Below are 27,971 nucleotides of genomic sequence, written 5' to 3' on the forward strand. Positions count from 1 at the left end.
TTCGCAAATGATTTAGACCCCTTTACTTTTTTTAAATTATTTTTTTCCCTTTATTCTAAACTTTCTGAATTAAATAGTTTTTTTTTTTACCCTCCTCAATCTACACACAATAACCCATAATTACAAAGCAAAAACGTTTTTGTAGAATTCTTTGCAAATGTATAAAAATTACAAAACTGAAATAACACATTCACATACAGTTGCAAGAAAAAGTGTGAACCGTTTGGAATTACCTGGATTTCTACATACATTTGTAAAACAATGTGATCTGAACTTACTCCAAGTCACAACAATAGACAAACACAGTGTGCTTAAACTAATAACACACAAGTTATTGTATTTTTATTGTCTATATTGAATACTTAATTGAAACATTCACAGTGTAGGTTGGAAAAGTATGTGAACCCCTAGGCTAATGACTTTTTCAAAAGCTAATTGAAGTCAGGATTTAGCTAACCTGGAGTCTAATCAATGAGAGGAGATTGGAGATGTTGGTTAGAGCTGCCCTGCAATATAACAAAAAAACACTCACAAAATGTGAGTTTGCTATTCACATGAAGAATTGCCTGATATGAACCATACCTTGAACAAAGATATCTCAGAAAACTTAAGAATTGACATGCATTAAGCTGGAAAGGGTTACAAAAGTATCTCTAAAAGCCTTGATGTTCATCAGTCCACAGTAAGACAAATTGTCTAGAAATAGAGAAAGTTCAGCACTGTTGCTACTCTCTCTAGGAGTGGCCGTCCTGCAAAGATGACTGCAAGAGCACAGCACAGAATGCTCAGTGAGGTTAAGAAGAATCCCAGAATATCAGCTAAAGACTTACAGAAATCTCTGGAACATGCTAACATCTCTGTTGACGAGTCTACGATACGTAAAACACTAAACAAGAATGGACATCGAGGAAAAAGCTACTACTGTCCAAAAAAAAAATTGATGCAGGTCTGAAGTTCGCAAAAGAGCACCTGGATGTTTCACATCACTGCTGGCAAAATATTCTGTGGACAGATGACATTCGGGTTGAGTTGTTTGGAAGGAACACACAAAACTATGTGTGGAGAAAAAAAAGGCACAGCACACCAACATCAAAACCTCATCTCAACTGTAAAATATGGTGGAGGGAGCATCATGGTTTGGGGCTGCTTTGCTGCCTCAGGGCCTGGACAGATTGCTATCTTCGATGGAAAAAATGAATTCCCATGTTTATCAGACATTTTGCAGGAGAATGTAAGGCTCTCTCCACCAATTGATGCTCAACAGAAGTTGGGTGACGCAACAGGACAACGACCCAAAACACAGAAGTAAATCAACGGCTTAGGAATGGATTTCAAGAAGAAAATACGCATTCTGGAGTGGCCAAGTCAGAGTCCTGACCTTAACCCGATTGAGATGCTGTGGCATGACCTCGAGAGCGGTTCACCCCAGACATCACGAGAGCATTGTTGAACTGAAACAGCTTTGTAAAGAGGAATGGTCCAAAATTCCTCCTGACCGTTGTGAAGGTCTGATACGCAACTATAGAAAACGTTTGGTTGAGGTTATTGCCGCCAAAGGAGGGTCAACCAGTTATTAAAGGGTTCAAATACTTTTTCCACCCTGCACTGTGAATGTGTACACGGTGTGTTCAATAAATGACATGAAAACATATACAGTGCCTTGCAAAAGTATTCGGCCCCCTTGAACTTTGCGACCTTTTGCCACATTTCAGGCTTCAAACATAAAGATATAAAACTGTATTTTTTTGTGAAGAATCAACAACAAGTGGGACACAATCATGAAGTGGAACGACATTTATTGGATATTTCAAACTTTTTTAACAAATCAAAAACTGAAAAATTGGGCGTGCAAAATTATTCAGCCCCCTTAAGTTAATACTTTGTAGCGCCACCTTTTGCTGCGATTACAGCTGTAAGTCGCTTGGGGTATGTCTCTATCAGTTTTGCACATCGAGAGACTGAAATGTTTTCCCATTCCTCCTTGCAAAACAGCTCAAGCTCAGCGAGGTTGGATGGAGAGCATTTGTGAACAGCAGTTTTCAGTTCTTTCCACAGATTCTCGATTGGATTCAGGTCTGGACTTTGACTTGGCCATTCTAACACCTGGATATGTTTATTTTTGAACCATTCCATTGTAGATTTTGCTTTATGTTTTGGATCATTGTCTTGTTGGAAGACAAATCTCCGTCCCAGTCTCAGGTCTTTTGCAGACTCCATCAGGTTTTCTTCCAGAATGGTCCTGTATTTGGCTCCATCCATCTTCCCATCAATTTTAACCATCTTCCCTGTCCCTGCTGAAGAAACGCAGGCCCAAACCATGATGCTGCCACCACCATGTTTGACAGTGGGGATGGTGTGTTCAGTGTGATGAGCTGTGTTGCTTTTACGCCAAACATAACGTTTTGCATTGTTGCCAAAAAGTTCAATTTTGGTTTCATCTGACCAGAGCACCTTCTTCCACATGTTTGGTGTGTCTCCCAGGTGGCTTGTGGCAAACTTTAAACAACACTTTTTATGGATATCTTTAAGAAATGGCTTTCTTCTTGCCACTCTTCCATAAAGGCCAGATTTGTGCAATATACGACTGATTGTTGTCCTATGGACAGAGTCTCCCACCTCAGCTGTAGATCTCTGCAGTTCATCCAGAGTGATCATGGGCCTCTTGGCTGCATCTCTGATCAGTCTTGTCCTTGTATGAGCTGAAAGTTTAGAGGGACGGCCAGGTCTTGGTAGATTTGCAGTGGTCTGATACTCCTTCCATTTCAATATTATCGCTTGTACAGTGCTCCTTGGGATGTTTAAAGCTTGGGAAATCTTTTTGTATCCAAATCCGGCTTTAAACTTCTTCACAACAGTATCTCGGACCTGCCTGGTGTGTTCCTTGTTCTTCATGATGCTCTCTGCGCTTTTAACAGTCTCAGAAGTCCGTCACAGTGCAGGTGCATTTATACAGAGACTTGATTACACACAGGTGGATTGTATTTATCATCATTAGTCATTTAGGTCAACATTGGATCATTCAGAGATCCTCACTGAACTTCTGGAGAGAGTTTGCTGCACTGAAAGTAAAGGGGCTGAATAATTTTGCACGCCCAATTTTTCAGTTTTTGATTTGTTAAAAAAGTTTGAAATATCCAATAAGTGTCGTTCCACTTCATGATTGTGTCCCACTTGTTGTTGAGTGGGTCTGAATACTTGAGCAAATTATGTATTTCTGTTTTTGCTTTATGATTATGGGGTATTGTGTGTAGATTGAAGAGGATGTTGTTTTCAAATCCATTTTAGAATAAGGCTGTAAAGTAACAAAATGTGTAAAAAGTCTGAATACATTCCGAATGCACTGTATTGACACACCCTATGTGTTTTAAAAAAAAATCAACTAACTATACTGAACTTGTCTGATGCTTTAAGCACACTGTTTGAGGAAATCATTTAAGACACAAATGACTCGAGGGAACCTGAGCTCAAGATAACCTGTTCCCGACCATCCTCCTGGTGCTGTTCGCCTTCACAGATTCTGCCATTACCCTTCTGAAGTTGCCGGTAATAAGCTACGGTCGTCAACCTTTTCCATTTGGAGTGCCAATTTATCTTACCATTTCTACCAATCTGCATGCCAGTTATGATTTTCATATTACAAATAACTGTCCCACAAATATGTGTATCTCAAAATACTTGTCTGTGACTAATCTAAATGAAAACTATACAAATCTAAAAGTAACTATGCGTCGCCTACGCGTAGCCTATCTGCAACAAACTTGAAACATTGTATCAACTATCAACTGGGTCGGCAGAAACTCTTGCTAGCAAACTTGCAACATTGTATAAAATATTCTGGGCCCTCAGAGTTTCCTGAGCCAGTGAGCCCTGGACAGACATAGCTGTAGGCTATTTAGGCAATGGATAAGAAGTAATCAGCTATTTTATGACGTTTCTACCGGATCAGAGCATTACAATTTCTCCTTTCATGCCGAGTGGTTATTGAAAGGGAGAGAGCTGAAAATATTGTTCAAATACTTTGAGGAACTTCTGTCATTCTCAATTGATTCTAAGACCAGATTTTGTTTACTTGCTATTTGAGGTGAAGCAAGACAGATTTGAGAAGCTCCACAGCTCATTAGTGGTGGTGAGTTAAGACAATCAGAAATACAATCAGACATCCCAAAATGGGCACATTTATAGGTATACATTTGCGATCAGGCCAGGTAGACTAATCCTACATGCATAATCAGGTGCACGTCCTTACTCAACATCAAAAGGAGCATTTTAGACAAAAGACAATGAATAAATTGACAAAACTCGTAAAATGGGATGAAATAAACAGAAACTTGTTTCTCAAAAGTGTAGCATGGGTTGTGAGTTCTGTAAACAACGTGTCCACTCCGACCATGAGAGCGGTAAACCACTGTAAAAATAATAAATAATTTTATATTGAATGCATTAACAGAATTTAGCCTAACCAAACAAACATTTCAGATGAGAAATGATGGGAATTAACAGTAAATGTAGGCTACTACTGGTGATATATGTAATGGGGAATTGATAGACACAGCAAATCATGCACACAATGAAGTTATGAAACAATGAATAAGCACAAAATGGCGGGAAAGTGCGCATTCTGGAGAGAGACGTGCCTTGTGCATCTGAGCCACACTCCCCTTATTCTTGGACCGTGGCACCTCGTTGCCTCCTCAATGGATGAGTCCACTAAGACAGGCACAAACCAGACAGATGCTGCTCGACTAAAAAATATCTTGGTTGACCAAGAGCCTATCGACCAATCAAACGAACAGTCAACTAAATGGGGTCAGCCCTAAGACACACATGCTCACACACACACACACGCCAAACACACTCACGCACACCTCTGTAGTCTCTGCCACTCAGAAAGTGTCACCTTTTAGTTCGGTGGCAGATTGCACTTCACTTTCCCTCTTTTCACGTACTCTATTTCCCAGGTTTCGTTCCAGAGACCTTGCCCCTGGCCAAAGACTTATCAGATCCAGCCTGCCCCTACACCCTACAGGCTGCAGTCACAGAAACCCCAATCCACATGAGAGGGTGCGTCTCACTCCCAATAATGTCTCCTGTGCACTTGTTTGCTACTACCACAAATCTAAAAGCATTGGAGATCTGCTAGGCATCTGCTAGGAATAAATAAAAAAAATGTGCTTAGTCAGTCTAGTCCAAGTCTGTGTCCCAAACGGCACCCTATTATAAAGATCTAATTTAACTGTACTGTATATAAGAACATAAATATGTATATATGAAGTGAGTAAAAAAGTATTTTTGTTGTTCTTGTCGATTACTGCTCTGTAATTTGTCATGTATTTGTATGTTTTGTGTGGACCCCAGGAAGAGTAGCTGCTGCATGTGCTGTAGCTAAAAGGGGATCCTAATAAACTAAACCCTATTCCCTACATAGTGCACTACCTGGTTAAAAGTAGTGCACTCTATTAGGTAATATGGGTGCCATTTGGAACATTGCCCAAGCCAGTGTTCTTAACCCATTAATCCCCATTGGCCCAGTGCAGCACAACATCTTCCCTCAGTGTGCCATCAACATCTCTATTACCCAGCAGCCAACAGTTGCACTCAGATGATTCAATCTCCCATGAACACTAAGTGCACTCTTAGTGCCATACATTAGTCTTAGACACTCAATTATTTATCTCAAGCGTAGGAGACCACTATTCACTGCTCAATGTACATATACACTCATCATAAACGCTTCTTCCATAGCTAAAGACAGGCATACACTTACGGAAAGTAATAGGGATCTGTTGAGAAATCACAATGACTACTGCCGTTTCCAGAGATGAGGCCTGTCATCTATAGAAGAAGAATAATTTATTGTCCATTTTATTTTCATATTACACCTACACAACCACCTGAGAAACATAGGCACGCGCACACACACACGCGCACACACACACACACACACACCAAGGGTCTGGAAGACAGGGTCAGCCACTGGAGCTGTTTAGGAGTCAAGTGCCTTGCTCAAGGGCAAAATGGCAGCAGATGGCAAACACAGAGCCTTGTTTCTAATGGTTTTAATGAGCTCCAGTAGATAAGTTATAGCCTACATCCAGAGAAAAGGGGAACTGATGCAATAATACAGTGGCCTACTACACGGGGGGAGGGGACGTGAATAATAATACCAATACATCTATATAACTACTTCACATAGAGCTCTACTATACCTATCATTCTATGTGTATGACCCAAATGGCCCTCTACTCCGTATAGTGCCATTTGAGACATAGCCACAGAGAACGAGTCACTCCTGAACGATGGTGTCCTCCTCATAAAGCTACCCACCCAGGCAGAGGAGGGTAGTAATACCACTACTAGCATGAGCTACAGTCAGTCCTTGTTACTCTCTTTAACAATCCTGATGGTTATACTAGGGTAGTCTCTCACCCCCGGCTGTGGCCCAATTGACACACTATTCCCCATGTAGTGCACTACTTTTGGTAAGAGCCAAATAAAAAAAAAATATTTGTCACATACACAGTTGACAGTAGGTATAAAAGGTGCTAGCTCCCTCAACATTGCAGTACAATATCCATATCAATCTCCTCCTCTCCTCTTTTTAAGTGAGAGAACTTGCACAATTGGTGGCTGACTAAATACTTTTTTGCCCCACTGTATGTGTGTGTGTGTGTGTGTGTGTGTGTGGTTGTATATTTGTGTGTAAGGTTTGGATGTGTGCAAAAAATCTAAGGTGCAGATCGTCTCGGAGGTGCAGGTCTGAGCAGCTAAAAAGCTAGGGTAAGCTGTTCAGCTGTCTGATGGCCTGGTGGTAGAAGCTGTCTCGGCGCCTGATGGTCGCAGACCCGATGCTCTGAAACCTTTTGCCAGATGGTAACAAAGTGAATAGTCCGTGACTCGGTTGACTGAAGTTCTTGACGATTTTCCAGGGATTCTTCAGACCCCATCTGACATAAATGTCCTGGAGGACAGGGAGCTTGCCCCCTGCAGTTGAAGTTGGGGCAGTTGCCAGCTATATAACTTCTTGAGGATCTGAGGGCCCATGCCAAATTACTTCAGTCACCTGATGTTGAAGAGGCGCTGTTGCGCCTTAATCTTACAGACACAAAAAGATCCCACCTTGTCTAGCGTATTGTTTTGTCGACATTTGGAAATAAATGTTCTGTTTCCATCAGGCCTGTCATGACATTTATCCGACACGCACTTTACTCGCATAAAAAGGTTGGATGGAAACCTGGTTAGTGATACTGAATGGATGGAGTTCAGGAACTACAGAAACTGGGGAAATTCCAGTCTTGTTGCAGTATCCTCTCTGGCCCTCTTCCAGGAAGACATCTCGAGTTTGTGTCCCAAATGGCACCCTATTTTCTATTTAGTGCACTACTTTTGAACATGGCACACATGGCTATGGTCAAAAGTAGTGCATTATATAGGGAATAGGGTGCCATTTATGATTCAACATCTAACACAGGGGGAAGGAAGGGGTTTTGTAGGTAGAACAGCACAGCAGCTGAGCAAGCTACCAGCCAAGTAGAATCAGTGAGCAGACTAAATGCCCATGTAGGCCTGCCACACAGACAGAACCAGTGGTGAAATGTACAGTATTTAAGTAAAAATACTTTAAAGCACTACTTAAATAGTTTGTTTTAAAAACTTTTACTTCACTACATTCATGATGAAAACAATGTACTTTTTACTCCATACATTTTCCTTGACATCCAAAAGTACATTTTGAATGCTTAGCAGGACAGGAAACTGGTTGAATTCACACACTTATCAAGAGAACATCCCTGGTCATCCCTACTGCCTATGATCTGGCAGACTCACTAAACACAAATGCTTCGTTTGTAAATTATGTCTGAGTGTTGGGGCCTGCCCCTGGCTATCCATACATTTAAAAAATACATGAAAATTGTGCCATCTGGTTTGCCTAATATAAGGAATTTGAATATCATCACCATAGTTTTACTTTTCAAATATAAGTATATTTGAGCAATTACATTACCTTGTGATACTTAAGTATACTTAAAACACAAATACTTTTAGACTCCAGTAGTATTTTACTGGGTGACTTTCACTTTAACTTGAGTCATTTTCTATTAAGTTATCTTTACTTTTACTCAAGTATGACAACTGGGTACTTTTTCCACCACTGGACAGAACACACTGTATATAACACACTGTATATAACACACAGAACATACTGTATATAACACACAGAACATACTGTATATAACACACAGAACATACTGTGTATAACACACAGAACACAGTAGGCAAAGAAAAATCATGAACGTTATCAAACTGAAGAACGGATTTATAAAAACTAGTACTCAGATGATGTTTATTATTCAAATTGAGGGTTACCATAGTGCCCCATCAATCCATAAGCAATGTGGCAGGTTTTGAACTACCTTTAGAAAAATGATCCAGTGCCATGCAATAAATCCTAAGTATTTATAGTCACTCTCTATATCGGTTCTGGAAGGCACAAAAAACAACCTCTTAACCACAGGGGTAGACTGTCTGGAATTGGATAGACTTCCTGTAATATCTATAATATCTACTTTCCTCCCTCTCTTTGTGAGTGAAAATGCTGAGTAATAATAATATAGGGTTAATGGCTGTCTCTAAACCTCTTTCTACATCAAAGAGATTCTCAACCACAAGAGATTTGTTAATTAGCTCCTCCACATAAAGTACTTCTTCTCAAAGCAGAAGCTGTTCTATACAACCTCACGGTTTCATTTTTAGTTTCATTTTTCAAAAAATGGAAGAAGAACATTCCAGAGTAAACGGGAGATTCCCATTTCAGCTTAATGTGGCTAGTGCCTATATGTCCAAAGAAAACATACTGTCTGTGCATTAAATGGCATAGGCTAAAGCTGAATCACCAACAGAATGATGTTTTACAATAAATTAGCTCATCAATCTCATAAAAGGTGCCCTAAAAACAAAGACCTGTGGAGCCAGGAATACACACTTCCACCTTTTATGGACCCGTGCTGAACCTGCAGGAGAGGCATTATGGACACGCCTGGTGCACAAATATGACATACAGTACCAATCAAAAGTTTGGAGTTTTTCATTAGTTTTACTATTTTCTACATTGTAGAATAATAGTGAATACATCAACACTATGAAATAACACACACAGAGTCATGTAGTAACCAAAAAAAATGAAAATAGATTTTAGATTCTTCAAAGTAGCCACACTTTGCCTTGATGACAGCTTTGCACACTCTTGGTATTCTCTCAACCAGGTCATCTGATGAAACACTCCATCAGCCATTATACAGCCTGGAGGTGTGTTGGTTCATTGCCCTGTCGAAAAACAAATGATAGTCCCACTAAGCACAAACCAGATGGTATGGCGTATTTCTGCAGAATGCTGTTGTAGCCATGCTGGGTAAGTGTGCCTTGAATTCAAAATAAATCACAGACAGTGTCACCAGCAAAGCACCCCCACACCATCACCCCTCCTCCTCCATGCTTCACGGTGGGAACCACACATGCGGAGATCATCCATTCACCTACTCTGTCTCTCACAAAGACAACGGTTGGAACCAAAAATCTCAACATTTGGTCTCATCAGATCAAAGGGCAGATTTCCACCGGTCTAATGTTTATTGCTCATGTTTCTTGGCCCAAATCAAGTCTATTCTTCTTATTGGTGTCCTTTAGTAGTGGTTTCTTTGCAGCAATTCAACCATGAAACCCTGATTCACGCAGTCTCCTCTGAACAGTTGATGTCAAATAAAAAATCAAATCAAATGTATTTGTCACATACACATGGTTAGCAGATGTTAATGCAAGTGTAGCGAAATGCTTGTGCTTATAGTTCCGACAATGCAGTAATAACCAACGAGTAATCTAACCTAACAATTCCAAAACTACTACTAAATACACACAAGTGTAAAGGGATAAAGAATATGTACGTAAAGAAATATGAATGAGTGATGGTACAGAACGGCATAGGCAAGATGCAGTAGATGGTATCGAGTACAGTATATACATATGAGATGAGTAATGTAGGGTATGTAAACATTATATTAAGTAGCATTGTTTAAAGTGGCTAGTGATATATTTTACATCAATTTCCATCAATTCCCATTATTAAAGTGGCTGGAGTTGAGTCAGTGTGTTGGCAGCAGCCACTCAATGTTAGTGGTGGCTGTTTAACAGTCTGATGGCCTTGAGATAGAAGCTGTTTTTCAGTCTCTCGGTCCCTGCTTTGATGCACCTGTACTGACTTCGCCTTCTGGATGTTAGTGGGGTGAACAGGCAGTGGCTCGGGTGGTTGTTGTCCTTGATGATCTTTATGGCCTTCCTGTGACATCGTGTGGTGTAGGTGTTCTGGAGGGTCGTGGGCGGTTGTGGGCGGAGCAGTTGCCGTTCTAGGCGGTGATACAGCCTGACAGGATGCTCTCGATTGTGCATCTGTAGAAGTTTGCGAGTGCTTTTGGCGACAAGCCACATTTCTTCCGCCTCCTGAGGTTGAAGAGGCGCTGCTGCGCCTTCTTCACAATGCTGTCTGTGTGGGTGGACCAATTCAGTTTGTCCGTGATGTGTACGCCGAGGAACTTAAAACTTACTACCCTCTCCACTACTGTCCCATCGATGTGGATAGGGGGGTGCTCCCTCTGCTGTTTCCTGAAGTCCACAATCATCTCCTTAGTTTTGTTGACGTTGAGTGTGAGGTTATTTTCCTGACACCACACTCCGAGGGCCCTCACCTCCTCCCTGTAGGCCGTCTCGTCGTTGTTGGTAATCAAGCCTACCACTGTAGTGTCGTCCGCAAACTTGATGATTGAGTTGGAGATGTTGTTGTTACCGGGCGGCCCGTCAGGAAGTCCAGTACCCAGTTGCACAGGGCGGGGTCGAGACCCAGGGTCTCGAGCTTGATGACGAGTTTGGAGGGTACTATGGTGTTAAATGCTGAGCTGTCGTCGATGAACAGCATTCTCACATAGGTATTCCTCTTGTCCAGATGGGTTAGGGCAGTGTGCAGTGTGGTTGAGATTGAGTCGTCTGTGGACCTATTTGGGCGGTAAGCAAATTGGAGTGGGTCTAGGGTGTCAGGTAGGTTGAGATGTGTCTGTTACTTGAACTCTGTGAAGCATTTATTTGGGTTGCGATTGCTGAGGCTGGTAACTAATGAACTTATCCTCTGCAGCAGAGGTAACTCTGGGTCTTCCTTTCCTGCGGCGGTCCTCATGAGAACCAGTTTCATCATAGCGCTTGATGGTTTTTGCGACTGCACTTGAAGTAACTTTCAAAGTTTATGAAATTTTCCAGATTGACTGACCTTCATGACTTAAAGTAATGATGGACTGTCATTTCTCTTTACTTATTTGAGCTGTTCTTGCTATAATATGGACTTAGTATTTTACCAAATAGGGCTATCTTCTGTACACCACCCCTACCTTGTCACAACACAACTGAATGACTCAAAAGCATTAAGGAAAGAAATTCCACAAATTAACTTTTAACAAGGCACACCTGTTAATTAAAATGCATTCCAGGTGAAGCTGGTTGAGAGAATGCCAAGAGTGGCAAAGGGTGGCTACTTTGAAGAATCTCAAATATAAAATATTTTGATTTGTTTAACACTTTTTTGGTTACTACATGACTCAGGGTGTGTTATTTCATAGTTTTGATGTATTCAATATTATTCTACAATGTAGAAAATAGTAAAAATAAAGAAAACCCCTGAAATGAGTACGTGTCCAAACTTTTGACTGGTAGTGTGTGTCGCGCAACTGAGTCGAGTGGAGACAAATGGATTCAGTTCAGTTAGTCATCCCGATGAGCCCTTCTCACATAGATAGTTTATGCTGGCTAGCTGGCAAAAACAGGAGCATGGCGCTAGTTAAAACTTGTAAAACAAAGTGATGTTTATTTCGTTGGACACCAGGTGTGTTCGTGAAGCCTCTCAGTCATCCCGCTTCTATACCGTCAGCCAGCCATCAGCCATAATAAACCCAGAGGATCATGGTCCCTGTAGTCATTGAGACAGCTCCCCTAAAGAGATACCCTGTGAGGCCCTAGTGTCCTATCAACACTCCTATATAAGCTCCATCCCCAACGGCACCCTATTCCCTACGTAGGGACCTACAGGCCTAATTTGTTGCACTAAATAGGGAATAGGGTGTCATTTGGAACACAATCAGTGTGTGCTGTTAACTATGGAGATGTAACCAACTGAATGAAAAACATGGAGTTAATAATGCTGACATTCTACTAACTCCATTCAATCCAGATTCCCCTCCTATTAAAACATTAAAAATGTGTTGTAGGCCTATGAGTTTGGTGAGTGAATACCAGAGTCAGCTAATTTGTTCCTTCCATTGAGGGTTTGGCTGAGGTTAGTTTACATGGGACTGGGTGTTCCTCTCTCTGCAGGGTTGGGAGCAGATGGATCTGGTTGTGTCTCAAATGGCACCCTATTCCCTATTTAGTGCACCACTTTGGACCAGGACCCATATATATGGAATAGGGCTCTGGTGAAAAGTACTGAACTATACAGCCAGGGAATAGGGTTTTGGTGAAAAGTAGTGCACTATATCGGGAATAGGGTCCCATTTGGGATGCAGGCACTGCCAGATAACCGTACTCTACTCCCTGGGCATTCCTCCTCATTGAGCCCCCAGGGTGTTGGGCAGCAAACTCAGGCCAAAACTCTTGATTGGGAAGACCACCATTTATGTCTTGGCACAAAGGATTCTCTCTCACGCACACGCATTTGCACACGCACACTCAGCCACACACAGCTAATGCAATAAGCCTGAGGTCCTCTGCTTGCTAAAATATTCCCAGCAAAAGTTTGACAGCAACGCTTGTGACACATTTCACATTCAGGATGTGTCACTGCATGTGTGAAAGTATCGGCAACCAAGTTGGCCTAAAGTACCACAGTCAACTTCCATAGAGAAAGCAGAGCCATTAAACCACAGCTTTGGAGCCATATGTATGAAGTGTCATAGAATGCTGATCAGTTTAGTCTTTTAGATCACAATTAATAAGATTAAATAGACACGGAGGGACCTGATCCTAGATGAGCACTCCTACTCTTGAGACGCTAGACACATAAAGCCCCTGAACACCAAAGGCTGCCTAGCTGGTGCCATTAAAGTTAAAGCAACAATGTAACGTATTCTCTTTCAGTGATAGTAATAGGTTACTATCACTGGGGTTAGGCAGGAATGTGTGTGTTCGTCCCAAATGGCACCCTATTACCTATATAACGCACTTCTTCCATAGGGCTCTGGTAAAAAAGTATTTCACTGTGTACAGGGAAGAGAGTGCCATTTGGGACGCAGCCTGTGTCTTTTGGTATGGCAGGCCCAAGTGTTATTATCCCTTTGATATTATTAAGTCTTCTGCCCCTGGTCGGGGTTTGCATAGTAAGAGCTAGGAGGCCTATAACTTAGAGCTGCAGATACCCTTTTCCCCCTGGACAAATCCCTTACACTAAATCAGCTTACAACGACTGTGTGGCTGTATGGCTACGCAGAAACCACACTGTGGGCTCTGGTCAAAGTAGTGCACTATAAAGGGAATAGGCAGCCATTTGGGACACACTCTGTGTTTCTTTTCAACGTAGAAGTCTGAAATGAATCCTGCTCAGACCACCTAGACCACAGGAAGATCCCTGGAGCCGCTCCTTTTTTGGTTCCTTCTCATTTCTAGAAAGTCGTTTCCACAGTAACATCACTTGAGGGTGTCGTCAAAACACCATACTGTTACTAGGGGGAACATAACTACTACTATAGATACTCTCTGATGGATTGTACCGCAGCTGACTTCCTGACTCTCACAGTGCTGTGGAATTTCTAAGGCAAATATCATTTCCTACATCTCAAAGTCAAAGAGAATTTTAGTCACAACAGTATTACGGGGCTATGTCATCCTGGAATGTAGCAATGGTGCTAGGCTACAACAACTGATAGGGCCTGATGCATCTTTGCATTCAGTTGTGAAGTGGTGAACCACAGATCTGTAGCCTGTAGCTTAGGCTCAGTATCTATGGAAGAGGGAGTAATGTTACATGATCAGCTGTAGTCCAGGGCTCATATTAATGCCTAGAGAACCTGATTACTTATTTGTTTATTAACAACTTGTGTCATCAGAGCTTTCTGTAGAGTAGCAGCTCCATTTAACCACAGATCTGTAGCCTGTAGCTTGGGCTCAGTATCTATGGAAGAGGGAGTAATGTTTCATGATCAGCTGTAGACCAGGGCTCATATTAATGCCTAGAGAACCTGATTACTTATTTGTTTATTAACAACTTGTGTCATCAGAGCTTTCTGTAGAGTAGCAGCTCCATTTAAATACTATGAAAGTATAGTTAGGCAAGGGGGTGTGGTATATGGCCAATATACCACGGCTAAGGGCTGTTCTTATGCCTAGATAAAGCCCTTAGCCGTGGATATTGGCCATTTACCACAAACCCTAGAGGTGCCTTAGTGTTATTTTAAACTGGTTACCAACGTAATTAGATCAGTAAAAATCAATGTTTTGTCATACCCGTGGTTTACGGCCTGATATACCACAGTTGTCAGCCAATCAGCATTCAGGACTCAAACCACCCAGTTTATAATGTTAAGTAACCAAGCCGAGCTGTAATAGACTGGCCTGGTTACGCTTCCAACATAGTTTCTGAAACTGTGCTAGAAAGGACCATGTGGATAGAAAATACCCAAGCCAGCACAGTATGTCAGCCAATCAGCATTCAGGGCTCGAACCACCCAGTTTATAATGTTAAGTAACCAAGCCGAGCTGTACTAGACTGGCCTGGTTACGCTTCCAACATAGTTTCTGAAACTGTGCTAGAAAGGACCATGTGGATAGAAAATACCCAAGCCACTACAGTATTATCCGAGTCTAACCTTTAGCGTGAAACTGGCAAGAGAAAACACCAATGGAAATATTTATAGAGCTCGCTCAGTGAAGTCGCCAAACAAACACACCTGTTACCTCTAGAGGAGTATTAAGAGGAATTGAAGTTTGTTCAGACGACTCACTGTTGTGGTCACGTTCCCTTCATGAATACTGTCGGAGATGTTCTGGGATAATTTACAGCACGCTACAGTACATTTGGTCTCTTGTTTTGGCTAAATAGGAAAAAAACAGGAGTTCTACAGTACAACCTCGAGTTGTGCCGAAATGGCACCCTACTCTCTTTATAGTGTTGACTGACGACTCATCCTGAATTTCATTCTGCTGCTCTATCAATTGATACATTAATTCTGAAACTGCCATCATAGAAGTAGTTTGTGTAACTTCAAAATGATTTGCGTTGCAAATGTATTTTATTTTTTTAAATCAGCAATTGGATCGCCTCTAACCAATCAGAGTATCAAAATGGATAATGTTGTTGGTTTCTGGGACCAATCAGAACGGTCAGAATGTGTTCGCATTCTAGAAATCGTCAGGGAAGGAGGCAAATCCAGACTCATCGTGGAGAAGAAACAACAGTTGGCCGAAGCGATGTGGATGGGTAGCCAGGCAATTTATAGTGCACTACTTTTGACCAAGTTTGGGCAAAGCAGCATTACAGCATTTAACTTAAGGTTGTGGCATTAGATAAATATATGAATGTGCCACATTACATACATGAGCATGGATTCAAACTTGGTTGGTTATGAATGTGAATAGATTAGTGGGAAATTATCAGAGACTTTTCCATTGATATTTTTCAGATGCAAATCTTGTATACAGTAGATTGTAAGAGTGGGTACAGCAGATTTCATATTTGCATGGGATGGGCTTCACATGTAAAGTAAAGCTGCTGTGGTCGGGGTAGGCTATGTAATCTGAGTGTTCTTCGACGTCTTCTAATGACAAGTGAGACTATAGCATTTACATATACAGGTCACCTGAATGGGCCTATGTGAAAACCATTGCAAGGAATAGACGATGGTAATAACTGAAAGCATGCTTAATGATAAATTCAGATTGATTTGGCACTGGCAACAAAACACATAGGCCTATTCTACAGCTGTGATTAGGCTACTTGAAAATGTGTCATTTATTTTGTGCGTAAAATAAAACTGGTTACATTATAGCCCGATCAGTAAGAGGCCAATGTCAACTGTAAATCCAAATCTAGGGTTATTGTAGTCTAGACAAGCCAAATATCCTGAACACAGACATCTGCGGCACATTTGTTCAAATAAGAGACTATTTAAAAGTATGGCTGATGATTAATTGTCGACTAAACGTGACATTTTTGTGACATGTAAAGGGGGCCTTTAATTTAATTCAATCATTGCGAGATGTGCGCTTATGCCAATGTGGCATCAACGTGTTGAACGATTGTATCAAACCAATCCAAATTCATGATTTCCTATGTGGGAAAAATGGCAATACCAATACCGTTGTTTGATAGTGAGGAATCAAAGACAATTGGCTACACAATGTTGTTTTTGCTGCGATTTTGGACATGCGACGAATGATAGAAATACTAAAAAAAAGCGTAAGTAGAAGTAACAAGAATGAACCTATTTACCTGGTCGAGAGGAAGATTGATGATTTCGCTTATGGGTTGCAGCAAACTGGATCCAGTGCACGCCGGGGACACGGTTTCAGTAGCCATGATTCAGAACGTTGAGAGAGTCCTCTGCTCTTCTTCCCCTCTGACAGTGAATCCTAGATTCGCCCCGACTCTGATCCTACATCCACCGCTGTAGCTGCTGCTGTTTGCTGCTGGCCACTACTGGCTGTCGGTTGCGCTACAGCACGGTCTAGGCGCAAATACTTCCCAAATCAACCATAATTTGGGCGGGGAAGGATTCGACTCATTCCCGCTCTACGCAATGGTTTGCGAAAATATCAGCACCATAATCCAATGTAAAGGCTAGACAAAATAGGCCCAAGTGCCACTGAATTAAAATAAGAAAAGGCCTAAGTTGTTCTTTTATTCTCTGTTTCCAGTTGAAATAGGCTTTTTACACGTGTTATTTTCATTTTTCCTGTAGTCTAAAATATATATATTTTTCTTTATAAATAGCGGACTATAAATATTATATTAAACTCAGGTGCGCCGTGCTCCTTGCGCAGATGCTCGGCTACATACCTCGCGCACAGTTTACTGAACGCAAAATAATATGCTGCGCTGCCGTCTTCTCTTCTCGTCCCCTAAGGGAAACACTTATTATTCACCCCAATCCTGCAGGTGGCGGAACAGAAATATCGGAAACGACACTATTTCATAAAATCATACAAGGAAGACGTAATCCCGCCTTCCTTTGCTTTTTTAACATTTTCATTGGCTGACGTTCATCACATAATGTCAACTTCCGGCTTTGAAAATCATATTTTCCTGTCCAAGAAACGTGAATTTGAGATAAACAAACAAACGTGATATTTAATTTAGCTACAAAACGTTCGAATGTAGCTGGCTATGGTGAAATGCGTGGTTCTGGGGTATCCTAATCGAAGCGACAATAATAAAGGAGCGTTTCCGAATCGACCTATAAGGTTTTTACATTTTCCTAAGGACCAGACTCGAATAGAAGTGTGCCTTGCTGCCCTGCGAAAGACGGAAAAGTAGAATTCAACGGAGGAGCACATCATATGTGAAAAACACTTTCTGACAGACCACATACATAATTCGTGGATGAAGATGTTGCAACGGCTAAGCACGGGAGGATACGCTCATGATTTCTTTGATTGATAGCTTTCTTATCGCAATGATTGTAGTCGTTGTTTTTAGGAATCCCTGTCTACATATATTTTTATGATGTGCCAGCCCGAGACTGAACCATCTGCATCAATGTAAGGTAACTGCTCTCTAGCCTTTATGAAATATAATAAGCATTCTTCCTTTTGTGTTTTGAACTACAGGTACTTGCATTCTACACTTCTGAGCATCTCTCTTGGTGTTTGAAAATAACGAAGCCTTTTTAATAAATCGCATAAGTTGCATGGACTCATTGTGTTCAGTAGTAGTGGTTAACATGATTTTGGAATGACTACCCCAACTCTGTACCCCACACATACAGACAATTGTAAGGTCCCTCAATCGAGTAGTGAATTTCAAACACAGTTGTAAAACTGTTTTTTTTTTAAATCTTGCCACCACATGGAGAATGGGTAGAATTGTAGGAGATTAGCTGTAAAACTGTAAAAAAAAAAAGAAAATTGCTGTGCCCTATGGCAAAATGAGTAGAATTGCATGACATTTGTCATAAAATTGCAAAGATGTCTCTTCTCCCCATGGTAAAATGTTCAGAATTGCAGGAAATTCACTTAAATGTATTGTTTTTCTCTCCGCCATCAAGAGACAGGGCCACTAAAATGTTTTGTAGTGGGGGTGGGGACAACAAAATCTCGCTTAGGGCCCCCAAAAGGCTGCCTGCATTGCTAATGGCATCCTATGCCCTATTTATTGCACTACTTTTGACCAGGGCCCATAGGGCTCTGGTCAAAAGTAGTGAACTACACTGAGTGTACAAAACACTTGGTAGTACAAGAGTAGTTTATTTTCATATCCAGATATTATAACTGCCACTAAATCCATAAAACACACAGTGGTTTCTTTTTATATTCAAGATACAGTGAATGTCTATTAGCTAACTAAAGTACTATAATATACACAGTGTTCAAAACATGCTCTTTCCATGACATAGACTGACCAGGTGAATCCAGGTGAAAGCTATGATCACTTATTGATGTCTCTTGTTAAATCCACTTCAATCAGTGTAGATGAAGGGGAGGAGACAGGTTAGAGAAGGATTTTTAAGCCTTCAGACAATTGAGACATGGATTGTGTATGTGTGTCATTGGGGGTCAATGGCAAAACAAAAGATTGAAGTGCCTTTGAACGGGGTACAGTTTCCTGTGTGTATCAAAATGGTCCACCACTCAAAGGACATCCAGCCAGCTTGACACAACTGTGGGAAGCATTGGAGTCATCATGGGCCAACATCCCTTGGAGTGCTTTCTACACAAAGGCCGTCATTGTGAATAAGAATTTGTTCTTTACTGACCTGCCTAGTTAAATACATGAAAATATATAATAATAATAATGTCTAAATATCCTATATTATTCTACGTATCCTATAATATTCTACTGTATCTTGTTTTATGCCGCTCTGACATTGCTCATCCATATATTTTTATATTCTTAATTCCATTCCTTTACTTGTGTGTTATTGGTATATGTTGTGTGATTGTTAGATATTACTTGTTAGATATTACTGCACTGTCGGATCTATAAGCACCAGCATTTCACTACACCTGCAATAACATCTGCTAAACACGTATATGTGGCTGATTTGTTCTGAGGGCAAAAGGAGTGCAACTCAATATCAGGAAGGTGTTCCTGATGTTTTGTAAACTCAGTGTATGTAGGGAATAGGGTCCCATTTGGGATGCAGATAATGTTGAATCAGTGTTGTTTTGGCTTTGATAAAATATTTCCCTTTTCCCTACTGTAGCCAGTGCCACTGAACACACCATTTGTCCTCCAGGATCTGTCCCTGGCTCTGTTGACCAAGAAGTTCCTAAGGCTATTGTGTGGCATCCATCATGGTTTCATAGACCTTAACCTCGCGGCAAAGAACCTCATCACAAGCAAACCGAGGGTCTATGACCTCACCAACTGCCTGGAGGGGACCAACCTTATTCAGAAACAATCTGCCAACAAGATCAAGTGGTTGTGAGTACTGCGGTTTCAACACACAAGCTCTTTGCCAGTCTGTGCTCCTACCTTCTGTGCTTATTTGTCTGTTTTGATAGGATGTGTTCATGCAGGGTGGTATTCATTAGGCACCAAATGGAAGAAAACAGACTGAAATAGGGAGGGACTAGGACCTGAACTTGTCCAGTAAGACACATTTTTTTCTTCAGTTGCAAAACGTTTAGAAACGTCTTCCACTGCGTGCCCTAATTAATATGTGACTCCTGTCCTTGAGCTGTTGTTGTCTATTAATGTTATGTGTTAAGTCATGTTTTGTGTGGACCCCAGGAAGAGTAGCTACTGCTTTCACAACAGCTAATGGGAACCTAATAAAATACCAAGTCCAGATCACCCTGCATGGTAGCAATGGGTTTGTCTGTATTCTATAACTGAGTGTGGTATCATCCTCTCCCTCCCTAGAGGTCCATGTCCAGTCACCAGTCTTGTGGGGCCGAAGCAGAGGTTTTAGCGGGAGCTGCAGAACCTGAAGACGGTGGAGGAAAGTCTGGATGAGCTCATCAAGACCTGTGCACAGCAGCTCTTTGACATGACGGACAGCCTAGACAACAGAGAATATCCTTTTAGAACATAAACACTGTAAAAAACTGTTGGTCACTAAATCTGTCTAGAAGGACCATGTAAAAGCGGTCGGCTGGTAGGCCCTCGCCCGTCTGAGCGGTCGGCTGTAAATGCCCTCGCCCGTCTGAGCGGTCGGCTATGAATGCCCTCGCACTTCGGAGAGGTCGGCTGTGAATGCCCTCGCACGTCGGAGCGGTTGGCTGTGAATGCACTCGCACGTCGGAGCTGTCGGCTGTGAATGACCTCGCCCATCTGAGCGGTCGGCTGTGAATGACCTCGCCCGTCTGAGCGGTCGGCTGTAAATGCCCTCGCCCGTCTGAGCGGTCGGCTGTGAATGCCCTCGCACGTCGGAGCGGTCGGCTGTGAATGCCCTCGCACGTCGGAGCGGTCGGCTGTGAATGCCCTCGCACGTCGGAGCGGTCGGCTGTGAATGCCCTCGCACGTCGGAGCGGTCGGCTGTGAATGCCCTCGCACGTCGGAGCGGTCGGCTGTGAATGCCCTCGCACGTCGGAGCGGTCGGCTGTGAATGCCCTCGCATGTCGGAGTGTCGGTTGTGAATGCCCTCGCCCGTCGGAGCGGTCGGCTGTGAATGCCCTCGCCCGTCGGAGCGGTCGGCTGTGAATGCCCTCGCCCGTCGGAGCGGTTGGCTGTGAATGCCCTCGCCCGTCAGAGCGGTCGGCTGTGAATGCCCTCGCCCGTCAGAGCGGTCGGCTGTGAATGCCCTCGCCCGCTGGAGTAGTGTTTCTCAGGGGAGTAGCTGGGCCGACTCGGGGAGTACCAGTAGTGATTGTGCTCCCGTGAAGGTGATGATGGCTTTAGCCGGAGGTGCCTAGAGTTGTGGAGGTCAGGAATGTAGCGGCTGTACCGGTGCTCCCTCGGCAGTGACTGAGGCCGGGTGGGCCTAGAGTACTCCCTCCTGATCTCTTGCTGCTTGTGACATAGGTACTCGTATTCCCTCATCAGCTCCCAACTGGTGAGTGTGTGGTCACACTCTGACCACTGAGGAGGCCTGGAGCAGGGCTGGTAGTCTCTTAGATGAGAGTGGTGTGTAGGGCCTTGCAACTCATCTTCCTCCGGTGCATGATGGCTTTGTGTGTCAGAGTGGGCTGAGGTGGGTGGTGACAGCAGCCCCATACGTCGTAGGGATGCAGGATAACTCGTCTGCATCCTGGAGCGTGAAAACGACTCCTCTTCTGGGTACTTCAACATCTCAACTATAGCAGGTCAGAATCTGGTGATACGAAGGACATTGTGAAAACTATAAGTTGCTAAGTCCGGTTAGAAGGACCATGTAAAAACGGTTGACTGGTATGCCCTCCCCCATCTGAGCAGTCGGCTATGAATGCCCTCCCCCGTCTGAGCAGTCGGCTATGAATGCCCTCCCCCGTCTGAGCAGTCGGCTATGAATGCCCTCCCCCGTCTGAGCAGTCGGCTGTGAATGCCCTCCCCCGTCTGAGCAGTCGGCTGTGAATGCCCTCGCCCGTCTGAGCAGTCGGCTGTGAATGCCCTCGCCCGTCTGAGCAGTCGGCTGTGAATGCCCTCGCCCGTCTGAGCAGTCGGCTGTGAATGCCCTCGCCCGTCTGAGCAGTCGGCTGTGAATGCCCTCGCCCGTCTGAGCAGTCGGCTGTGAATGCCCTCGCCCGTCTGAGCAGTCGGCTGTGAATGCCCTCGCCCGTCTGAGCAGTCGGCTGTGAATGCCCTCGCCCGTCTGAGCAGTCGGCTGTGAATGCCCTCGCCCGTCTGAGCAGTCGGCTGTGAATGCCCTCGCCCGTCTGAGCAGTCGGCTGTGAATGCCCTCGCCCGTCTGAGCAGTCGGCTGTGAATGCCCTCGCCCGTCTGAGCAGTCGGCTGTGAATGCCCTCGCCCGTCTGAGCAGTCGGCTGTGAATGCCCTCGCCCGTCTGAGCAGTCGGCTGTGAATGCCCTCGCCCGTCTGAGCAGTCGGCTGTGAATGCCCTCGCCCGTCTGAGCAGTGCATTCGGAAAGTATTCAGAACCCTTCCCTTTTTCCACATTTTGTTACGTTACAGCCTTATTCTAAAATTGATTTTTTTAATGGTTCCTCATCAATCTGCACACAATACCCAATAATGACAAAGCGATATTAAGACCCTTTGTTATGTGACTCTAAATTGAGCTCAGGTGCATCCTGTTTCCATTGATCCTCCTTGAGATGTTTCTACAACTTGATTGGCGTCCACCTGTGATTAATTAAACTGATTGGTCATGATTTGGAAAGGCACACACCTGTCTATATAGTTGACAGTGCATGTCAGAGCAAAAACCAAGACATGAGGTTGAAGGAATTGTCCAATGAGCTCCGAGACAGGATTGTGTCGAGGCACAGATCTTGGGAAGGGTACCAAAACATGTCTACAGCATTAAAGGTCCCCAAGAACACAGTGGCCTCCATCATTCTTAAATGGAAGAAGTTTGGAACCACCGAGACTCTTCCTAGAGCTGGCCGCCCATCCAAACTAAGCAATCTGGGGAGAAGGGTCTTGATCAAGGAGGTGACCAAGAACCCAATGGTCACTCTGTGGAGATGGGAGAACCTTCCAGAAGGACAGCTATCTCTGCAGCACTCCACCAATCAGGCATTTGTGGTAGAGTGGCCTGTTAATCGAATACATTGTTATACCTGGGTCTCACAAAACAGGCAAACATAGAGATCTGCAAGTTTTTTTTTCCTCAGGAAAAGTGGAAGTGGAAGCCACTCCTCAGTAAAAGGCACACAACAGCCCGCTTGAAGTTTGCCAAAAGACACCTAAAGGACTCTCATAACATGAGAAACAAAATTCTCTGGTCTGATGAAACCAAGATTGAACTATTTGGCCTGAATGCCAAGCGTCACGTCTGGAGAAAAGCTGGGTCCATCCCTACAGTGACGCATGGTGGTGGCAGCATCGTGCTGTGGCAATTTTTTTCAACGGCAGGGACTGGGAGACTAGTCAGGATTGAGGGAAAGATGAACAGAGAAAACTACAGAGAGATCCTTGATGAAACCTGCTCCGGAGCGCTCAGGACCTCAGATTGGGGTGAAGGTTCACCTTCTAACAGGACAATGACCCTGAGCACACAGCTAAGACGATGCAGGAGTGGCTTCGGGACAAGTCTTTGAATATCATTGAGTGGCCCAGCCAGAGCCCGGACTTGAACCTGATTGAACATCTCTGCAGAGACCTGAAAATAGCTGTGCAGCTATGCTCCCCATCCAACCTGACAGAGCTTGAGGGGATCTACAGAGAAGAATGGGAGAAACTCCCTAAATACAGATGTGCCAAGCTTGTAGCGTCATACAAAAGAAGACTTGAGGCTGTAATCGCTGCCAAAGATGCTTCAACTGAATACTTATGTAAATGTGAGTGGAAGTTGGGTAGAGAGGAGAGGAGCAGGACAGCCTTTTTTCAAACACTAGCACCACCTTTTACATGGTACACTGGTATTTTAAGAAGCTAACAACACTGAGAATAGTAGATAAGGAGACACAACCCAAAATTAGCAAAATGCAGACTGATAATAAAATACTGTCAAAAAAATAAGAAAGTCACTCTTAGATTTACGCTGTGAATTAACCAACATTTTGGGACACAATGTTAGGATTATGCCTGTTACGATTGCACTGCGGAAACAGTCACCGGTCCTAAAGTACAAACAATTTGTGTCCTGCTGTTGTATCCTCTTTAATTGCCTCTGCACATTTGCATTCGTGACCCACCGAGACATCAGTGGTGTATCAAGGTGTTCCAGGAGCAGACGGTCGTTGCCATTAAGGCCCCGAAGAAGACCAAGCTGGAGCTGCCCACACCCAAGGAGGTACAGTAAGGAGGGCCAAACATAAACCTCCTTTACAGACCTGGGTCGTGTTCATTAGGGAACACAGTAGCAAAATGTGGTGCAATGAAAACTGCCGTTTCTTATTGTACAAGCTAATATAGTACGTTTCGGTTTCCACGGTTTTCTTCCGTTTCGTGCCTAATGAACACAACACCACTCTGTGGCTGTATATGCATGCTTATTCATTCATGACGCACTGACACAAACGTAACAGTTGCAGAATCTGTACAATTCTAAACCACTGAGTCTGATGTTGATTGGCTGAATTGATCACTTTATTGAATTGTTTCCATTTTAGAACAGCATCTAGATCCACCTGAAGGGAGGCAGGGGACCAATCAAAGTGTTGACCTGTGAGCTGGGCGGGCCTCAGTGTGACACACAGGGAAGTAGAAAGACCAGACTTTCTAGTTTTGGAGGAGAGATCATGCTTCTGCACACAGGTAACAGCTGTGCTTTTCAATCAGTCAAATTCATCAATTGTTAAGCTTTATTAATTTACCTATATGTAAAGTACATTACTTCCTTCCTTGAGATATCCTACTCTGTAAGAAAGGGATATTATGCCATGATTGGATTGGAACATTGAATGTGCTCCCCAATATGTTCACCAGAGGGAGCTGTTAACTATAAAATAGGTTTGTGAGATGCTGTATCAAATGAGGTCAGTTACTTCACAAAAGAAAGGTATAAACATTGATGTTTTGGTGTAGTCCAAATCAACTGTTAATTTCTCTCCTGTAGGGACCTCTGCATCACAGAATGCTGTACAGAGTGGATAGTCTGGCATCACACTGTCCTCATTGGACGTTTTTGTCTCACTGTTCGGACTGACAGATTCCACATTCTGCCATTGTAATTTTAGGAAGAGACCGTTTTTGTCAATTTTTGTAATAATTTCTCTGTGTAAAATCCCAAGGATTATAGCAAAGTTAAGGAATGGATTGTAAAAAGAACACGTAGGTTATTAAATTGCACGCTTTATTTTTATACATATTTAGTTAACAGGGGAAAGGGCCTCAGATCCACAAATTCCGTTCCACCAGGTGGCTGATGAGATATATTGGCACGACTACCGTATTGCATCTCCATCCCAAAGCCCTTGCTTGGAAGTGTACTTCGCCAGATTGCCAAGGTGGCAAGATAAACACATTATATGTTCTTTGTTTTTGTTTAAAAAATAAAAAATCTGACCATGTTTTACATTTTCTTTTGAAAGTTTTACTTTTGTTTGTCTTTCCAATGTTAAAACAGTCTGTTATTACTAAAGAAGAGAACACTTAAAATGTATCCTCATATGAATAAATGTGTGTGTATGTATACTTTTTTATATATAGTACCAGTCAAAAGTTTGGACACCTACTCATTCAATGTTTTTTATTTATTTTTACTATTTTCTACATTGTAGAATAATAGTGAAGACGTCAAAACTGTAACACACAAAAAAAGTGTCAAATCAAATATATTTTAGATTCTTCAAAGGAGTCACCCTTTGCCTTGATGACAGCTTTGCACACTCTTGGCATTCTCTCAACCACATTCATGATGAATATTTTTCCTACAGTCTTGAAGGAGTTCCCACATATGCTGAGCACTTGTTGGCTGCTTTTTAGTCCAACTCATCCAAAACCATCTCAATTGGGTTGTGGTCAGGTGATTGTAGAGGCCAGGTTGTCTGATGCAGCGCCACCACTCTCCTTCTTGGTCAAATAGCTCTTACACAATCTTTGCAGCAATTCAACCGTAAAGGCCTGATTCACGCAGTCCTCTCTGAACAGTTGATGTTGAGATGTGTCTGTTACTTGAACTCTGTGAAGCATTTATTTGGGTTGCAATCTGAGGTGCAATAAACTCTAATGAGCTTATCCTCTGCAGCAGAGGTAACTCTGGGTCTTACTTTCCTGTAGTGGTCCTCATGAGAGCCAGTTTCATCATAGCGCTTGATGGTTTTTGCAACTGCACTTGAAGAAACTTTCAATATGTCATTTTCCGGATTGACTGACCTTCATGTCTTAGAGTAATGATCAACTGTCGTTTCTCTGCTTATTTGTGCTGTTCTTGCCATAATATGGACTTGGTCTTTTACCAAATAAGGATATCTTCTGTATACCACCCCTACCATGTCACAACACAACAGATGGGCTCAAACATATTAAGAAGGAAAGAAATTACACAAATGAACTTTTAACAAGGCACACCTGTTAATTGAAATGCATTCCAGGTGACTACCTCTTGAAACTGGTTGAGAGAATGCAAAGCGTGTGCAATGCTGTCATCGAGGCAAAGGGTGGCTACTTTGAACAATCTCAAATATAAAATATATTTTGATTTGTTTAACACTTTTTTGGTGACTACATGATTCCATATGTGCTACTTCATAGTTTTGATGTATTCTACAATGTACAAAAACCCTGGAATGAGTTGGTGTGTCCTAACTTTTGACTGATACTGTATGTCTTAACCCCTTTTTTTATATATATATATCCATCTGCAACATCTTGGCCATATACCTATTTACGAGGTACACCATTTTGGAAAGTTATTTATAACTAACTATTCATTAGATAATAGTTCCTATGGTGCACACCTGTTGCCGGAGCCACCTTATCTTCAACTTTTGTCGTAGCTGTCATTGCTAGTGAGTGTTGAACGCCAACTGAGCAAAGGTAAATCCATCTCTGCTCCTTTTCGCCCAAACATGCCCATTCACGCGTTCGTCCCGCCCCTTTCTATGTTCAGGTTGACGCTCCACTTTATGCGCTCAGTCACACACAGGTTGTTGTGTAAACTGGAGCTGGTGGGATAGATCCGGATAGATCACAGGGAGAAAGGGATTTCACATTGTTTTTAATAATTTTTTTTGCGTGGGCAAACTGTAGTATTTTATTTCTTCGCGGTGGATACAAGGATAACCCACAAATAAAGGGACGTTTTACTACTGTAGTTTTTACTGTATGTGGATCGACGCAGATACCGGAATGGCAGATTTTGGAGTAGCCTAACAAATCGTATGGCACACTTTGATTTATAAATCTTACATTTCCGTTGGGTAAACTTACTGTTTAATCAACAACAAATTGAGGAACAACGTATTTTATAGATATTAACGCATTTAAAGTGAGCAAACATGCCGCTGCCGGAGTTGATCACGGTTACGGAATTTGTGGCTGAAACTAACGAGGACTACAAAGCGCCCACAACCTCGAATTTCACCACTAGAATGTCCCATTGTCGGAACGCCGTGGCAGCATTAGAAGAGGTGGGTGCAGGCCATGGCAGTGTGAAAACTTAATATAATTGACTCGAAATGTGAAACGGTGTTCTTAGATTAACGTGTGCGTCTTTACGCACAAGGTAGGCCTAACCGCATTTTTACAGTTATTTGTCGAGTTCAGTTTCCCCGAAAGTGATCAGGCTAGACCTTCTAAACTCAAAATAGTAACGAAAAAAATACCTTTTCTTTTCGAAATCAAAGCAGGTTTTCTTATCCTAGTTGTGTTGAACCTCGCCCATGCCGTTCTCCACAAGTGTCCACCAACAAGTGCCCACACCATAGTTTATAGGTATTCCATTCTAAACCATTTAGCAATCCATAGACAAAAAATTGAGTTGAAAATTCCCTTTGAAATATGCAATTATTGTAGGCTACAAAGGTCTCTGACTCGTGAAATAAAATGCCTTTCACCAGTGTGAGGAAGCTATCTTATCTGTTTGACTACAAGGCTGTTTCACTTTGAAAACTGTGTGGACACTTCCATGTGTTAAAGAGGCTTGAGCATATTTTAAAGATGTCATTATTGTAGGCTACAAACATCTCTGTGACTTATGCAAAAATGCCTTACCCCAATGTGAGGAAGAGATCTTATCTGTTTG

At 42.7% G+C, this 27,971-nt stretch overlaps 2 protein-coding genes and 1 pseudogene across 5 annotated transcripts in view; 2 read left to right on the forward strand and 1 right to left on the reverse strand.

Annotated features, from left to right (window-relative positions):
• Positions 1–17,174, reverse strand: part of LOC110529444 (membrane-bound glycerophospholipid O-acyltransferase 2) — a 79,288-nt gene extending 62,114 nt beyond the window's left edge. The window contains exon 1 of the mRNA XM_036984827.2: positions 16,511–17,174. Within this exon, the coding sequence (XP_036840722.2) occupies positions 16,511–16,597 (87 nt within the window). The 5' untranslated portion in view covers positions 16,598–17,174. The remainder of the gene's footprint in view (positions 1–16,510) is intronic.
• Positions 17,175–18,204: 1,030 nt separating this feature from the next.
• Positions 18,205–25,301, forward strand: LOC118936419 (transcription factor E2F6-like; annotated as a pseudogene). The gene is made up of 6 exons (XR_016482730.1): positions 18,205–18,222; positions 19,443–19,663; positions 20,105–20,257; positions 23,961–24,077; positions 24,397–24,541; positions 24,843–25,301. The product of XR_016482730.1 is annotated as a transcription factor E2F6-like (transcript).
• The window catches only part of LOC110529443 (arf-GAP with SH3 domain, ANK repeat and PH domain-containing protein 2), a 40,293-nt gene continuing 37,550 nt past the window's right edge, over positions 25,229–27,971 (forward strand). For 2 of the 3 annotated variants that reach the window (XM_036984828.2, XM_090242621.1), the window contains exon 1: positions 25,229–27,357. In XM_036984828.2, the coding sequence (XP_036840723.2) occupies positions 27,226–27,357 (132 nt within the window). In that variant the 5' untranslated portion in view covers positions 25,229–27,225. The remainder of the gene's footprint in view (positions 27,358–27,971) is intronic. The other variant, XM_090242620.1, reaches the window with a different exon arrangement.

This window comes from Oncorhynchus mykiss, chromosome 8, assembly GCF_057628025.1.
Source record: "Oncorhynchus mykiss isolate SJ-2025 chromosome 8, ASM5762802v1, whole genome shotgun sequence".
Classification (NCBI taxonomy): Eukaryota; Metazoa; Chordata; class Actinopteri; order Salmoniformes; family Salmonidae; genus Oncorhynchus; species Oncorhynchus mykiss.